This window comes from Rhinoraja longicauda, chromosome 3, assembly GCF_053455715.1.
Source record: "Rhinoraja longicauda isolate Sanriku21f chromosome 3, sRhiLon1.1, whole genome shotgun sequence".
NCBI lineage: Eukaryota > Metazoa > Chordata > Chondrichthyes > Rajiformes > Arhynchobatidae > Rhinoraja > Rhinoraja longicauda.
Genome location: NC_135955.1, coordinates 55,408,699 through 55,427,470, shown reverse-complemented (window position 1 = coordinate 55,427,470; position 18,772 = coordinate 55,408,699). Strand labels below are relative to the sequence as shown.

The 18,772-nt window shown below is 41.2% G+C and overlaps 1 protein-coding gene across 1 annotated transcript in view; it reads right to left on the bottom strand.

Moving 5' to 3' along the window:
• Positions 1-18,772, bottom strand: part of LOC144592013 (Golgi membrane protein 1-like) — a 44,847-nt gene that overhangs the window by 1,404 nt on the left and 24,671 nt on the right. The window contains exons 5-7 of the mRNA XM_078396168.1: positions 17,375-17,549; positions 16,832-16,888; positions 1,817-1,894 (exon numbers count right to left, since the gene is read on the bottom strand). Coding sequence (XP_078252294.1) covers positions 1,817-1,894; positions 16,832-16,888; positions 17,375-17,549 — 310 coding nt within the window. The remainder of the gene's footprint in view (positions 1-1,816; positions 1,895-16,831; positions 16,889-17,374; positions 17,550-18,772) is intronic.

Below are 18,772 nucleotides of genomic sequence, written 5' to 3'. Positions count from 1 at the left end.
ATTACTAATGTAAAGCAATCTACTTAAATTCTCACTAGCCAATGAAATATGCTGATCAAGAGTTTTGGTGAGATTATAATTCAGAAAGTTATGGATTACCAATGGAAAAGACAAATGGGAGGAGATGAATTAACCATCGGCAACATATGGCAACACTGATTTTTTTACCTTATGACCAAATTGCCATGAGTCAAGAATGTTAGCTGAAGTCCTGGAATGAATGAACTCAAAGGAAAACAATATGGAATTAAGAACATGTCTGCTAATGGTGAAATAAAAACAAATTATAGTAAGGAGGACATAGAATGGGAAATATGCTGAGAGAAGGTTACATCTATTCAACTGATACAAAATAAGCGTCTAAGGACAGCAAGAACTTTCCTAATGTTGAGGGCACGAACAGCCACTAGTGACAGGAGAATGAGCTGTGGTTTTTCGAGGATGTAACTAGTAGAGTGGATAAGGGAGAACCAGTGGATGTGTTATATCTGGACTTCCAGAAGGCTTTCGACAAGGTCCCACATGAGATTAGTATGCAAACTTAAAGCACACGGTATTGTGGGTTCAGTATTGATGTGGATAGAGACTGGCTGGCAGACAGGAAGCAAAGAGTAGGAATAAACGGGTCCTTTTCAGAATGGCAGGCAGTGACTAGTGGGGTACCACAAGGCTCGGTGCTGGGACCCCAGCTATTTACAATATATACTAATGATTTGGACGAGGGAATTGAATGCAACATCTCCAAGTTTGCAGATGACACGAAGCTGGGGGGCAGGATGCTAGGAGGCTGCAAGGTGACTTGGATAGGTTAGGTGAGTGGGCAAATGCATGGCAGATGCAGTATAATGTGGATAAATGTGAGGTTATCCACTTTGGTGGCAAGAACAGGAAAGCAGACTATTACCTGAATGGTGGCCGATTAGGAGAAGGGGAGATGCAACGAGACCTGGGTGTAGTGGTACACCAGTCATTGAAAGTAGGCATGCAGGTGCAGCAGGCAGTGAAGAAAGCGAATGGTATGTTGGCATTCATAGCAAGGGGATTTGAGTATAGGAGCAGGGAGGTTCTGCTGCAGTTGTACAGGGCATTGGTGAGACCACACCTGGAGTATTGCGTACAGTTTTGGTCTCCTAATCTGAGGAAAGACATTCTTGCCATAGAGGGAGTACAGAGAAGGTTCACCAGATTGATTCCTGGGATGGCAGGAATTTCATATGAAGAAAGACTGGATAGACTCGGCTTGTTCTCGCTGGAATTTAGAAGATTGAGGGGGGATCTTATAGAAACTTACAAAATTCTTAAGGGGTTGGACAGGCTAGATGCAGGAAGATTGTTCCCGATGTTGGGGAAGTCCAGTACAAGGGGTCACAGTTTAAGGATAAGGGGGAAGTTTTTTAGGACCGAGATGAGAAAGTTTTTTCTCACAGAGAGTGGTGAATCTGTGGAATTCTCTGCCAAAGAAGGTAGTTGAGGCCAGTTCATTGGCTATATTTAAGAGGGAGTTAGATGTGGCCCTTGTGGCTAAAGGGATCAGGGGGTATGGAGAGAAGGCAGGTACGGGATACTGAGTTGGATGATCAGCCATGATCATATTGAATGGCGGTGCAGGTTCGAAGAGCCGAATGGCCTACTCCTGCACCTATTTTCTATGTTTCTATGGTTCTCAAACAATGCCAATGGAGAATATTGGCTGGAGAAGACATTTACTCAGTAATTATACCCATTCATAGAGAATTATTACATATTATGCACTTTAAAAAAAAAAAGATTTAATCAGGTACCATTTAATTCTTGCCATCATACACAGCTTCCATACCTTCAGCAGGATTCCTTCTCTGATCAATGTTTCCCTGTTGCGATGCATCCAAGTGATGTTGATTATTTTCATCTACACCTTAAATTTGACGAAAAGAAAATGTAAACTGAAATTTCAGTTAAAGAGAAAATATCAAAATGATAAAATACTTCGGACATAAAGTTTATCAATGATAGGAACTGCACTTGAAACAGAAGCAGTAGACCATTCAGCACTTTCCTCTGTCTCACCATCAAAAAGACTTGACTGATGAAACGGCTGATTGTTGACTTCAGGAGGGGCAGTGGATCCATGAACCTGTCTACATCAATGGGATGGCAGTGAAGAGAATCAACAGCTTCAAATTCCTGACTGTGCATATCTCTGAAGATGTGCACTGGGTCCAACAAACTGATGTGATAACTAGGGAAGCTCATCAACTCCTCTACTTCCTCAGATGATTGAACTGATTCAGTACATTTGAGGACGATGACAACTATTCTATTAAACATTTACAGCTGCACATTAGAGAGCATACTGACTGGTTGTATTATAGCCCAGTTGACCCAGGAACAAAGGAGATTACAGAGAGTGTGGACATTGCCTGCTAAATCACCGGGATTGACCTCCTCACCATCTAAGGGATCTATAGGAGGCACTGCCTCAAAAAGACAGGCAAAAACCCCCTATCACCCTGGCCACTTTCATTTTCCTCCTACCATCAAGGAGGTAATATAGGAGCCCAAAAATTTTGAACACCAGGTTTAGGAATAGCTTCTTCCCAACAGCCATCAGGTTCTTGAGCACTACACTAACCTCAGCAATTATGAACTTTTATTGACTGTCTGGTTCTACTACAGACAGAGGTTTTTGCACTTGTAATAAGGTTTCTAATTTATTGAGTTTTTCTATTATACAGTGCCCTCCATAATGTTTGGGACAAAGACCCATCATTTATTTATTTGCCACTGTACTCCACAATTTGAGATTTGTAATAGAAAAAAATCACATGTGGTTAAAGTGCACTGTTAGATTTTATTAAAGGGTATTTTTATACATTTTGGTTTCACCATTGTAGAAATTACAGCTGTGTTTATACATAGTCCCCCCATTTCAGGGATAATGTTTGGGACACGTGGCTTCACAGGTGTTTGTAATTGCTCAGGTGTGTTTAATTCCCTCCGTAATGCAGGTATAAGAGAGCTATCAGCACCCAGTCTTTCCTCCAGTTTTTCCATCACCTTTGGAAACTGTTATTGCTGTTTATCAACATGAGGACCAAAGTAGTGCAATGAAAGTCAAAGAAGCCATTGTGAGACTGAGAAACAAGAATAAAACTTTTAGAGACATCAGCCAAACCTTAGGCTTACCAAAATCAACTGTTTGGAACATCATTAAGAAAAAAGAGAGCACGGGGTGAGCTTACTAATCGCAAAGGGACTGGCAGGCCAAGGAAGACCTCCACAGCTGATGACAGAAGAATTCTCTCTATAAATACAGAAATACAGAGGCTACACTGCAAGATGCAAACCACTGGTTAGCCGCAAAAATAGGATGGCCAGGTTACAGTTTTCCAAGTACTTCAAAGAGCAACCGCAGTTCTGGAAAAAGGCTTGTGGACAGATGAGATGAAGATTAACATATCAGAGTGATGGCAAAAGCAAAGTATGGAGGAGAAAAGGAACTGCCCAAGATCCAAAGGAAACCACCTCATCTGTGAAACACTGTGGTGGGGGTGTTATGGCCTGGGCATGTACGGTTGCTGAAGGTACTGGCTCACTTATCTTCATTGATGATACAACTGTTGATGGTAGTAGCATAATGAATTCTGAAGTATATAGACACATCCTATCTGCTCAAGTTCAAACAAGTGCCTCAAAACTCATTGGCCAGCGGTTCATTCTACAGCAAGACAATGATCCCAAACATGCTGCTAAAGCAACAACGGAGTTTTTCATAACTAAAAAATGGTAAATTCTTGAGTGGCCAAGGCTTGTATTCACTGGAGTTTAGAAGGATGAGAGGGGATCTTATAGAAACATATAAAATTATAAAAGGACTGGACAAGCCAGATGCAAGAAAAATGTTCCCAATGTTGGACGAGTCCAGAACCAGGGGCCACAGTCTTTGAATAAAGGGGAGGCCATTTAAAACTGAGATGAGAAGGAACTTTTTCACTCAGAGTTGTGAATTTGTGGAATTCTCTGCCACAGAGGGCAGTGGAGGCCAAATCACTGGATGGATTTAAGAGAGAGTTAGATAGAGCTCTAGGGGCTTAGTGGAATCAAGGGATATGGGGAGAAGGCAGGCACGGGTTATTGATTGTGGACGATCAGCCATGATCACAATGAATAGCGTTGCTGACTCAAAGGGCCGAATGGCCTCCTTCTGCACCTATTTTCTATGTTTCTAATCACCTGATCTGAACCCAATTGAGCATGCCTTTTATATGCTGAAGAGAAAACTGAAGGGGTCTCGCCCCCAAAACAAGCATAAATAAAGATGGCTGCAATAGAGGCCTGGCAGAGAATCACCAGAGAAGACACTCAGCAACTGATGATGTCCAGGAATCGCAGACTTCAGGAATTGCATGCAAAGAATATGCAACAAAATACTAAGCATGACTACTTTCATTCACATGACACCATCTCCCAATCATTCAGTTGACAAATGCACCACTTTCCTTTCATTCTTCCAAAGCAAAATAGACAACATCTACAGCACCTTAACCACCAACGCACCTGCTCCCCCTCAAACCACCTGCCCCCCCTTATCCTGTCAACCTCTGCCTCAGTTCTCCCCAGTCTCCACCACCGACCTCTCTGACCTCTTCACAGGAATAAAAACTGCCACCAGCTCTCTGGACCCCATCCCCTCCAGCTTTGTCAAGGCCTGCCTTCCTGCTCTCTCTCCACTTATCACTGCAACAATAAACTCCTCCCTGTCCACTGGCATCGTCCCGCCATCCCTCAAAATTGCTGCTGTCACCCCCATTCTGAAAAAACCTGGTCTAAACCCTGACACCCCAAACAACTTCAGACCAATCTCCAACCTACCCTTTCTGTCCAAAGTTTTGGAACGTGCTGTAGCTTCCCAACTCAAACACCACCTCTCTACCAATAACCTGTATGAAACTTTCCAATCCGGATTCCGCTCCAACCACTGTACTGAAACTGCGCTCCTCAAAATCACAAACGACATTCTCCTCTCCTCCGGCACTGGCAACCTCAACATCCTCATCCTACTTGACCTCAGCGCCGCCTTTGACACCATAAATCACTCCATTCTCCTCACCCGACTTGAAACCTCCTTTAACATTACCGGCACAGCCCTATCCTGGTTCAAATCTTACCTCTCTGACAGACACCAGTTCATCTCCATTAACAACTGTAAATCCCCCACCGCTCCCCTCCCCCAAGGCTCAGTCCTTGGCCCCCTCCTCTTCATCCTCTACCTGTTCCCCCTTGGTCAATTAATCCGCCGTCATGGTCTCAACTTCCACTGCTTCGCCGATGATATCCAGCTCCTCATCTCCACCAAGTCAATCTCCCCCACCACACACTCTACACTGATAAACTGCATCACTGAAATAAAATCTTGGCTTCAATCAAATTTCCTCAAACTCAATTGCAACAAATCTGAAATCATCATCATTGGTCCAAAAACACTCACCAAATCCACCCAAAACTTCATCCTCAACATTGATGGTCTCCCAGTATCCACCTCCCCTCACATCCGGAATCTTGGAATCATCTTTGATCAAACCCTCTCCTTCGACAAACACATCAAACACATCACAAAGACAGCCTTCTTCCACCTCAAAAACATTGCCCGTCTCCGTCCATGCCTCTCCTCCACAGCTGCAGAAACCCTCATCCACGCCTTCATCACCTCCCGTCTGGACTACTGCAACAGCCTCCTCTATGGCGCACCCTCAAAAATCATCAGTAAACTTCAATACATTCAAAACTCCGCTGCCCGTCTACTCACCCACACCCCGATCCGTGACCATATCACCCCCGTCCTTTACAAACTCCACTGGCTCCCCATCCCCCAGAGAATCCAGTACAAAATCCTCCTCATGACCTACAAAGCCCTCCATAACCTGGCCCCATCCTACCTGACCGACCTCCTCCACAGGCACACTCCCACCTGCACCCTCCGCTCTGCTGCTGCCAATCTCCTATCCCCCCCACATCCGGACCAAACTCAGATCCTGGGGGGACAGGGCTTTCTCCATCGCTGCTCCCACCCTATGGAACTCACTACCTCAAACCGTCAGAGACTCCTCCACTCACCACATTCAAAACATCACTGAAGTCTCACCTATTCAGTACTGCCTTCAACCACTGAAGATCACCCCACCCTCTGTCTCCTTTCTCTGTTCGTTTACTTATTTATCTATATATTCACTTCCCTATGTTCTCTAAATCCCTGTAAAGCGCCTTTGAGTATATGAAAAGCGCTATATAAATGTAATGTATTATTATTATTATTATTATTGCTGTGTCCCAAACATCATGGTGCCCTGAAATGTGGGGGGACTGTGTATAAACACTGCTGTAATTTCTACATGGTGAAACCAAAATGAATAAAAATACCCTTTGTTAAAATCTGACAATGTGCACTTTAACCACATGTGATTTTTTCTATTCCAAATCTCAAATTGTGGAGTATAGTGGCAAATAAATAAATGATGGATCTTTGTCTCAAACATTATGGAGGGCACTGTATTTTCTCTGTGTATTGTGTTTACTGGCCTGTTTAGCTGCTACAAGTAAGAATTTCATTGTTCTGTTGTCTGTACTTAAGACAATTAAACACTCTCAACTCTTGAAATTTAATCCTACTTTCTTGTACTATGCCTTACTCCTGAATTCCCTTAATATCCAACAATCTATTGATCTCCATCCTGAATACAAGTAGAAACTGTGCCTCCATTGGGCAACCTGATATTTGGCAACACTATCCTGCATCTACCCATCAAGCCCTCTAGGAATTTTGTTTCAATAAGATCACTTCTCATTCTTCTGATGTCTTGTTAAGATCCAATCTTCTCTACATAGGACAATCTACACCTCTATCCATCCACAATATTTAGTGTATGCAGCATGGACAGTTTCTGTATATTCTGGTAAAACCAAATCCATGGGCAACTTTGTTCAGAACTTTGTAAATATACCATGTCAGAACACAATCAAATTGCAATAGGTTAGCTACAGGAACATAAAAGGTTTTGGCCTATGTCCATCATCCAATATCATGACCGATTATGTGTGTCTAAGTACACACAACCATCTGTCGTAGGGAATCCAACAATTCTCAACTCCCTGCAGAAAGATGTTGCTCTCTTTCTGAGATCTATCGCGATCCTCTTTCCAGTTCTAGAATCTCCAACTACGGAAAGAAAATTCAATGTCTACCCGTCCATCCCTCTCAGACACCGATAGCTCTTTCATTCTTCTAAAGTCTGAAAATCAATCAGTGAACCTGCTCATAGAACAAGCCTTACATCTTCAGAATCAATCCCATGAACTAATTGCAATCAACTTATTGCAAGTAAATTCATTGAAATATAAAAAAATTACTGATTATACCAAATAAGGCCTTGCCAAAGTCATGCACAATATCAGTGTGATTTCCTTTCCTTAATACTCCTGCTTCTTCTTCTTCTTATCGTGTCCACACATGCTAGATATTGTGTTTCAGCCAAAACTGAACACAACTCTTAGCAATATCATTGTTCTCTGCGAGGTCCTCAGCTTTGCATTCGTGCTCCAATAGGGGACATCTCAATAGGTGCTCCATATTTTGTGGTTCAGTGCCACATATGCAGATGACGTCTTCAGTGTCTATATAAGCCCACTTCTTGAGAGTCGCTTTACAACAACCAGTACCAGCTCTCAGTCTGTTGAGGCATTTCTATTCAACCCAGCTTGATTTCGGCCCAGGAGGAAATTCTTCTTTGGCACTTATGGACATGGATGTCGTTGATGGGAGATTGGCTAGTTTCTCTTCCCATAATGCATCTCTATTACCTTCAGCTTCAGCATTTGGTTCAACTTCGTTGAGGAAGCTTTTCCTGGACTTTAGCCGACTCTTTGCGGGTTCATGGCCGAATAGGGGATGTTGTAGTCTGGCAATTGTGTTCTCTACTGCTTGCTGCACTGCGACAAATCTCTGGTGGCACTATACCAGACAGTATGTATAGGTCTGGTAGGGCATCCAGTGATAAAGCGGCAGGTTGTATTGATGGCTGGATCAATCTTCTTAGCACAGGCTGATCTTTCCCAGACTGGGCATGCATACTCTGCTGTTGAGTAGCAAAGGCCCAAGGCAGTTGATCGTAGTGTGTCAGGATTTGCGCCCCATCTTGTTCCAGTAAGTTTGCTGACAATGTTGTTTCTTGCACAGACTAGCTTTTGTCTTCTCAACATGGGTCTTGAAGGAGAGACAACGATCCAAGGTGACTCCTAGATATACTGGGTGATCGCAGTTTTCTAGAGGGGTACAAGACCATGTGACGTTCAGTCGGCGTTTGACTTCTCGGTTGCGCAGTTGGAATGCAATCACCTGTGTCTTTGAGGGATTTGCACGGAGGTGGTTCTCTTCGTAGTAAGGTGTTAGTTTGTTGAGGGCATTTGAGTCGTTCTTGAACAGCACTGAAATCACTGTCTTTGGCAGCTACACCAAGTTCGTTTGCATAGATAAAGCGACATGTACCTTCACTTCTAGGTTGGTCGTTAGTGTAGATGTTGAACAGTATTGGTGCAAGCACACTTCCCTGTGGTAGTCCCTTCTTGAGTTTCCACCATCTGCTCTTCTTACTACCAAGTTCGACAAAGAAGTACCTGTTCTCGAGCATCCTTTCAATCAATTCTGTTAGACGGATGTCCTTGGTAAGCTCCAGGATCTTGCGGAGAAGGCACCTATGGTTAACAGTGTCGTAAGCAGCTGATAGGTCGACAAACACAACACCGGTTATTTTCCTTTCCTCAAAACTATCTTCAATGTGCTGAGTGAGGTGGAGTACTTGGCTCATCGTAGACTTGCCGGGGTGGAAACCAGCTTGCTCCGGATGCGGAGATCATCAACAACAGGTCCAATCCCGACAATGGTGGTATCAGCCATTTTATATGGAGTGGTCTGCTGGAGCAGCAGCATCTCAACTGCTGACAGGAAGAGGCTTGATAAACTGATCAAGAAGGCCAGCTCTGTCCTGGGATGCCCCCTCGACTCAGTGCAGGCGGTGGGAGAGAGGAGGCTGATGGCAAAGCTATCATCACTGCGGGATGACTCCCACCCCATGCAGGACACTGTCACTGCGCTGAACAGCTCCTTCAGTGTCAGACTTCTTCACCCCATGTGTGTGATGGAGAGATATCAAAGGTCCTTCCTTCCTGCTGCCATCAGACTGCACAATCAGCACTGCTCCCAGCAGACCAGTAAATAAAGATAATTACCGTTATTTTATTTTTTAATGAAAGCTTATTTATTTTTGCTCTCCACTTTGCTGCTGTAACCCTGCAAATTTCCTCGTAGTGGGACGAATAAAGGATTATTGTTATTATTATTAACTCTGACAAGTATCAGGCGTTCAAAGAGCTTGTATGTATGATTCAGAAGTGAGATTGGCCTATAGCTCTTAGGAATCGATGGATCTTTCCCGGGTTTCAGGAGTGTTAGTACATGTGCTTTCTTCCAAATCTTAGGAAGCTTGTGGGTAGACAAGCAGTGGTTGTACAGTTGAAGCAGCCATTTCTTAGCAACAGGTCCAAAGTTCTTCATCTGCTCTGTTGAAATGTTATCCCGGCCAATTGGTTTTCCTGGCTTCAGTGAAGAGATGCCCTTTTCCAGCTCTTCCATAGTCATGGGTCGAGTGTGATCAGGTCTTTGCTGCATTTCTTGTGGTCAAGTTTGAACTTGTTCTTCATCTTTCCACTTTTGCCGTTCTGTAGCAGTTGGTTGGCAACTTGACTTGCAGTGACTTTGGGCGGTTGAGGTGGTGCTTTCGGATCACCAAGAAGCTTTCAGATGGTTGACCATGCTTTCTTGCTGTTTTTCGACAGATCTATCAAGGCTTGCCGGGTCTTATGACGCTCCTGAGATATGCATTCCATCACTATCTCGCCCATTTTGGTTGTTTCTGCTCCTGCTCCCTTGCAATAAAAGCAAACAATTTTCTTTCCCAAGTCCTTGCATTTTATTTACCACTTCTCATGAACTCGTGCAACAAAACCTCTCAGTGGGCCACACTATGCTGGCTTCCCACAGTTTAAATAATACTCTTTTTAAAATTTTCCTACCAAAATGCATAACCTCATGTTTCTCAACATCGTACTCTATCTGCTTAATCTGTCCATGCAGTCTTCTGGAGATTGATCTTCCTCCGAGCTCATTTTCTCAGTGAAATGTCTCTATCATTCAATATGGAAAGGAGATTCACAGCAAGAGTACAAGTAAAGGATTAAATCATGCATAACTTTACTTAATTAAAATATTAAAAAGCACTGTTCAAGAAAATTCAGGAAGGAAGAATAAATCCTTAGTTACTTCCTGCAAATGGAAAGGTTCTCAGAATGGCTGAACTGAAAACCCCCTCACACCACAAGGAACTTTGTACACTTTACAAACAACCAAAAGCTGAACAAATTTATCTAGATTTGTTTACAGGATGAGCACACCTCACAATTTATAACACATGAAGGATGATAAATGGGAGATAAAGTATTCCATAGGTTCCCCAAAAAGATTCGAAAAAATTGTCAGCCTAGTTGTAAATAAAAGGGGATAAAACAAAAAAAAGGCTAATTTTGTGCTTACAAGGCATTTCAAAATGCTTTAAAATTGAGGGGATCGCTTTTGCACCATAATTTTGATTAGTTAAGCAACACATCAAAATCTTGTGTGCATTGCAAGGTGCCAATAAATGAAAGATCACAATTGGATAGATGAAGGAAGGAATTTGTCAAAAGTGCACTGCGCTGCCCCAATACAATATCCACCAACACAAGAATTTCTCCCACATAACGTTGTAGTTTAAGAATGATAATTTGTTACAATTCAGTATTTTCCTCAGTATGTACAACATTATGTGTATGGGTGTTTCCATAAATACAGCACTCAGTAGTGAAACTGAAGGTCTCCAAACTTCCAGGTTATTTTCTTGTTTTTATGCAATAACCCCATTGTTTCATATCCTGTATTTTAAGTAGTATAGATGATCGTGGTGTATAGCCAAAATAATGAGATGAAGCAAAAATAAATAAATCTGTTTTTACAAAGAAAAATATCAGATATGTCCCTGAGTTTGCTTGCCTTTTTTTGTGACATTTTTCAAGCAGGGTTTTATCAAATCCTGAGGCTGATTTATACCAGAAAGATCCCATTAATTTTGCAATTAAATAATTCTATATAAGCCAAATTCTGATTATGTTTATGATTTTTATCATTTATCACCTGATTTGATGGTTTTCTGATGCCTAAAGATTTTGCAGCAAAACGTGAGTAGCAATGTCATGTGTGAAATGTGTGATTTAAAAGCAGTGTAACCATTTTTATATTTATTGTTTCTTTTTAATTGTTTATATTTTGTGTTTAAGCTTTCCATTGAAATACATAATCATGAATAGAACTTAAAATCATGAAATAAAAATCTAGTTTGCTCACCTATTTTATCAGTCTAATTCTGTTGTCCCGTTTTCCGATCTTGTCAATGCTATAACGGTTATTTTGTACTCGTCACGATTTTTTTAAAAATTCAAACCACCCGATTGTAATGACCCTGACCTGAACAACGGGTCTCATGGTGGGTTACGTGCCGACATTTTGCAAGGGAGCTTAGAAATCAGTATAAGAGACAGTATCCAAGTGGTCACCATTGGTTAGTAAAAATCTTTTTGCGCTTTTTCATTCTTTTCTCGTAAATGTTGCTTCTTGTTTACAAAAGAAATGTTTAAATTCCGTTAAAGTTTTATTGCTTTTTGCTATGTGTTTAAAGTGTGTTCACTGTAGCGATGGGAATCAAAAGTGAATGGGTTCTAGATAATGCCATGTATCGTTGAAAGTATGCTCCTGTCTACACAGATACTTTTGGTTCCGGGCAAATTTCTAGTAAATTAACATTGAAATCATTGAAAGGTTTCTAGATTTTTTCCTCGTTTATGTATAATTTCTTTTTTAAAGATTTCTTTTAAAAAAAATCTAGTTCTGTTTCATATTTTGAAAGCAAAATTTGTATAAAATTCTGATCAAATTTTGATCGATTTTGATCCCAATTTAGGTCAAAAGGATCATAGACAGGCCCATTTTTAATGCTGTGGTATTTTTTGCTATAATTCTGAACTTTTCATTTAAATTATTCCTTTTGGTTTTAATATTGCAAACCATCAAGGTCAAGTTTTAAAAGATATCATTTTGGGGATTTTTCCAGAAAAAGGAAGAAGCTGCACATTTTTCCTTTTATTTTTCCAAAATGGCCAGCATTCATTATATTAAAAGAATAAAGATAACAAAATTACTCGGGGATTGCCGTTACAGACCAGTTACAAGAAAAACAAGTGTCACCATTGTGGAAAAAAAAATCTTTCCTTTCCTTACTTTTTTAAAATGTTTATTTAATTTCTCTGTTTGTACATTAATTAGCTCAAATGCCTTCTTCAAATGTTGCTTGTTCAAAGAAAAGTCCATCAGAGGACTCCCTCAGAGAGGACTGTCAAATGTTAAATCAAAGACACAAACATGGAGGGACAAATTAAAGACAAATAATCCAGACAAGTACAATGATGTCCAAAAAATGGCAAACACTACAGTCAGCTGTACAGAAGAAACATGGCAACTGTAGGACAAAACATGAAGGTAATTCTTAATCCACAAGAGAGAGAGAAGAGGCAGAAAAGTGGATGGAAAGGAAGAAGCAGTACATTGAACAGGGCAAACTGCAACAAAGAAAGTATAAAGAGAAGAGGTTGGAGAAGGAAAAGATCAAGGATAAACCCCAAAAATCATCAGCATGGCAGAGGGCTAAGAAGAAAGAGTGTGAGCGGAACAAGAAAATAAATCAAAGTGCAAGCTATTCGAAGGAGAGGCACGAGGAAAGGCGGCGTGAGTTATATACAAGAAAAGCAAGAGAAGAAAATTAACAAAATATTTGAAGAACAAAAAAGAAAACTTCAAGAAGAAGAGGAAAGACTAAAGGGTACAGAAGCAAGATTGAGAGATAAAGAAATGGCATAGCAGAAGAAGCAAGAAGAATTGAGTGATGGCAGAAGAGAGAGAAACAAACAATTACCCTCTCCTGATGTAGTTGATGTGCAGTCAAGTGCAGCAAAACGACAAAGCCTCTGCCATGCTAGGTTTTTGATGTTGTGAGCAAGGCTTCTCCAATGAAACCTGATGCATTAAAGGCTGGAATTACTATACAGAAGTGTAAGAGGCGACTCACACTGGAAGAGGTAGTGACAGAGGTAGTTGGTAAAGGGCAGTGAAAATAAATGTAAACAGAGCAAACGGAATTTTTTGGCATCCACGTTGGCACAGATCAAAAAGTGAAGCTTGTAGATGTTTTAATGTGAAGCTTGTAGACGTTTTAATGTGAGCAGAAATGTAATCCTAGTAAAATGGATGAAGGGGAGCCAGTGGATGTAGTGTATCTAGACTTTCAGAAAGTCCTTGATAAGGTCCCACACGGGAGATTGGTGAGCAAAATTAGAGCACACTAGACCAAGTGGACCCGCTGGGCCCAAACAATAGACAATAGGTGCAGGAGTAGGCCATTCGGCCCGTGTTGTTTTTAGACGGCGAGCTAGGGGTAATGTTGCCCGGCTCGAATCGTGTGTAGAAGGAGTTCAAGTCAGCAGTGCCGGCACTTCCGGTTGAGGGGGGGGCTGCACCGGTAGTTAGTTATAGTCCATAGCCCCTGCCAAAGGCGTCTAGTGTCCTGCTGCTCCATCTGCGACTCCATCCTGTCCCTGTACCTCCTTTTAGCATCCTTCACCGCCCTTCGCAGTTGGTAGGACTCTACCTTGTAGCCGTCCATATTGCTGGATGCCAGGCCGGAGTTGTAAGCAGCGGTGCGAGCATTCAAGGCAAGGCGAATAGACCTGTCCACCCTGGGTTTTTGATTAGGAAAGATAATAACCCTTACCATGAGGACAATGTTATCGGCTATTGTTGCAATGAAGTCCGTAACTGCTTCCGCGAACTCACTGACGTCTCTGGAACTTGCTTGGAACATATTCCAGTCAACATCGCTCAATGCATTTTGCAGCATGGCCTATGAATGGTCAGACCACCGCTTTACGTCCCTCATCACTGACGTTTCCCGTACTATCCGTTGTTTATACTCCGGCAGCAGGAAAACGGCAGCGTGGTCAGATTTTCCAAAAGGAGGGAGAGAAACGGCCTTATAGCCTTTCCTGAATGGCGTGTAGCAGTGGTCCAAAGTTCTTTCCCCCCTGGTGACACACGTGATGTGTTGGCAGAAGTTAGGCATGACCTTTTTGAGATTTGCCCTATTAAAATCTCCAGCCACCACCACAGCCGCATCAGGGTTCTTGTTTTGGTGTCGACACAACACATCGTGTAGGGCTGATAGTGCCAAGTCGGTGTCCGCATGCGGTGGAATATAGACGGCTGTGATGATCACCGAGCTGAACTCCTGGGGAAGGTAAAATGGATGGCATGAGATAGTCAGATGTTCCAGGTCCGGCGAGCAGGAACAAGAAAGCGTCTTAATATTCCTAGGGTTGCACCAGTTATTGTTGGTCATGAAGCAAACTCCTCCACCCTTGGATTTCTCGGATTCTTCAGTTTCTGTCCGCAGTGAAGGACTCGGTTAGGCAGATCACCTGATCTGGCACCAGCGGGGTCAGCCATGTCTCGGTCAGACAGAAAATGTTGCAGTCTTTTATGTCCCGCTGGAATCCAATCCTCGCCCTGAGTCATCCAGCTTGTTCTCCAGGGATTGGACGTTCGTCAGAAGGATGCTGGGCAGAGGTGGACGGAAGGTTTGGGCTCTCAGCCTATTCCGAATCCCCCCCCCCACCCTTGATGTTTTCTCTGACTTTTTCTCGGAGCCGCGCTCCCATTGTTGATGCCCGACACGCTCTTTTGATCTCTGTCGGCCACGCTGGATCGGTGAGTACAGTGTCTAATAAGTCTTCGGTTACGCTAAAGTTTAGTTTTACGAGAGTTTTCCGGTCGTACGTTATTAATGCTAGTGTGCTAGTACTTAAAAATAAATTTTAAATGAACATACAAGTTAAAAAAACACAATCTCCGCGGAATTACCACGACGGCGACTGGACTCGGCCACACCATGATCACAATGAATGGCGGTGCTGCTCGAAGGGCCGAATGGCCTCCTCCTGCACCTATTTTCTCTGTTTCAGTTTATTTTTATAGACTAGACCACCAACTAATATTTCCTTGTAACATGTGTTCTTATCCCCCATCTACTGTTTCACACACTATCAATACATAAAACAAATTTGTTAAATGTTTTAAATTATTTTAATAATCATCCCCTGATCATCTTAGAAACATAGAAGATAGGTGCAGGAGGAGGCCATTCGGCCCTTCGAGCCAGCTTGTGTGGAACTCTGCGTTTAAATCACTCACGGTGGTGCAGCGGTAGAGTTGCTGCCTTACAGTGAATGCAGCGCCGGAGACTCAGGTTCGATCCTGACTACGGGTGATGTCTGTACAGAGTTTGTATGTTCACCCCGTGACCTGCGTGGGTTTTTTCCAAGATCTTCGGTTTCCTCCCACACTCCAAAGACGTGCAGGATTGTAGGTTAATTGGCTGGGCAAATGTAAAAATTGTTCCTCGTGGGTATAGGATAGTGTTAATGTGCGGGGATCGCTGGGCTGAAGGGCCTGTTTCTGCTCTGTATCTCTAAAAAAATATCTAAAAACAAAAGCACAGAGCGAACATCCAACCCAAATCTGTCATAATTCCATACACATTTTATTCATGACCGCTTCAGAAAGTCCAGGCTCCAGGAGTTTCTGAAATATGTGGTGGCTGAGGCAGATTTAATTTTAACACATGATTACCCAAGATTAATTCCTTTCTTTTGCTCGAGGCCAACCACGATGAGTGCGACAACTAACACGGAGAAGACAACCACGATGAGGGTGACAACTACCATGTAAACATTTGAATGAACTTTGACCATTGTCAGGTTTTGTTTACAAGGGGTACACATGTAAGGGGGACCAAACTTTGGTGTCCCCTTTACATGTGAAACCTTCATGAAAGATTCATCACATTGTGTGCATTTTCATGGATGAAATCAATTTAACCCTCATGCATAATAAACATGACTTCTGTCATTGCTTCTGGCAGAGATTTCTACATCCTTCATTTGTGATTGCTCCCAAAACATAAAAAGCGTAAAACAAAAAAATTGTGTGATTTTGCACTAAATGACCACAAAACGATTCGAGCAAGAACTGTAATATCCACAAGAGTCTAAAGCAGGTTTTTTTTAGATGTTGATTTTTCTGATTGACATCTTGTAGCATTGGGAAAATAGTCCTTGCATTAAGTCCTAACTCTTCTGTCGAAAAGTTATCCTAACAGTGATTCAGTCTGGTTCCCCACTCACACGATAAACCATGGTTGTCCACATTGCACAAGATACTCAAAAAGTGAAAAGCATGAATCAAACTTAGAATTTCTTATTGATTTCTTGAAATTAAGCTTCTCAAAAACATGTTTCATTATGATCTAATAAATTTCAAATTTGGCCACCCATGTCACAGGTTGGTACCCTTATTTAAAGAAACACCTGTATGGCTAAACCCACAGCCTTCTGAGTGAAAGGCAACATTGCTAAAAGCCTTGATAATTTCAGAAAGAATACATCCAATTAAAATGAGGCCTGACCAGTATGAATGGCATTATAGTGTGTGTGTGTGTGTGTTTACAAATATATAAATAAAACGTTACTAATAGATGGTCACTTTCTCATTGTAATTTTATCCAGAATTTGGGTCAAATACTGTACAAAATGGGTACTTATACTGAACCTGTATCTTTGTTGATTATTTCATTTTTAACAATAGTTCCATTCACTTCAAAGGCACCTGTAAAAGAGACTTGTGTTAACATAATTATCAACACTTGCAGACAAATGCAAAATTGCGGTAATATGGTCATTATTGTGAAGGAAAAGATACTTATTTGTCAGTGCCAAATCAGTTAAAATACAGTAATGTGCAAAACTGAATGGCGCAATTAACCTTTGAAAAGTGAAATCCCGTTCATCCGCAGGTCTGTTAACAACTGTTCCCATTGCATGACAAGCGCGAGCCAAAGATATCAAATGGTATTGAGAATTGCACTTTCTATCACATGATACTTTTAAAATGTTTTTTCTTGCACTTTTTTGTAAACTGATCAAATAATCAGGGGAATACACAAAGTCAAAAATTTCACTCAACAGAGCATTGTATTCAATATTTTAAAATACAGTCAAAGCCAATGCATTTCAATCCAACATAATCTAAACATGTGATTTTACAGCATTAAATAGAATAAAGGGGTATTTGAACATGTTTGAAAATTCTTACTTGAATCAAGTAGCTTGTTATTTTCCTTTTCAGATACAATCTTTGTAGGAATATCAACTTCATTTGTTTTAACTTCTAACTGACTGGTGGGATCATTATTTTCTTTTGGAAACTGGAGTTCGTGATGTGATAGATCATTGGTTTCTTGGTTTTCTGTTGGCTTATGCTCTTTCGGCTTAACAATAAGAAAATCAGACATTTAATTGAAATTTATTGAAATCAGCAACTTTCACAATTGTATCCCAAAGTCTTTTTTATAGACATTAGGAGGCATGAGAAAGCAGAATTTGTAATTTTCTATTCTTAGAAAATAATTAACAGATCCAAATCTTATAATGATACAGTATTGCTAATGCAATCATCTACTCAAAATCAATATGTTCTGAAATTTTGAATACAATTCCCTTAAGTGTTTTCTTTAAGAAAATACATCTGAAATATAACAAATATATGCATTCTGAAAATCACACACTAACATTAAGAATATGCACAATATGTATTCCTGCATATTGTGTGTTTTGAAATAATGGTGAATTTCGAAAGGAAAGAAGGAAAATCTATCCAAACAATAGAGTAAAAAATTTCAAGCGTCAAGAAACAGATCTATGAACTACGCAGAATGTTTTGATGGTGCAAGTACAAGTTGGAAAAAACAGTATGTGGAATATGGGTCCTTGGCTCTACAAGAGTATGAAAACAGGCGTGTTTTGCTGTTTAATTAAAGCTGTGTTCCAGTTTCAAGTCTAATCACACTGATGTTTAGTAAGCATGGGAAGTCAAAGTTGTACAGCACAAAAACAGGCCTTTCGGTCTACTACATCTATGCTGACCATCATGCCTATTTATATTAATCCCCATTTGCCTACATTAATTCAATTTCCTTGCATGTGCAAGCAACTATTAAATTGTCTCGTAAATGTTGTTACTGTGCCGGCCTCTGCCATCTCATCTGACATTTTCCAGGTGCCAACTGCTCTATCAATTCCCCCTTTGAATCCCCTTTAAACATCCTCCATCCCACATTAAACTTAGCTTTAGTGATCTCCAACCAAAGGGAATGTATATGCCTCTCAATGTTATATACCCCTATCATGTTACCTCTCAGCCTGACTCAACATGAACCAACAAGCTGGAACAGTACTACAAAAGTACAAACAAGTATCAGTAATGAAAACTAGCCAATGCTATACTAGCCATAATTCGTGATCTTCCCAGTATTGTGTCATTTCCATAATTCCCTTTTATTTTTGTTGTGACTTAATAATGTGTGCAATACAATAGTCAGGATAGTTAAAATAGTCAATTCTTAGTAGGTACAACATCTTCTTACCTTCAGTCCAATTAATTAATTTCCAGAACATAGAGCAGCAAAGCATAGGACAGACACATCGGACCACA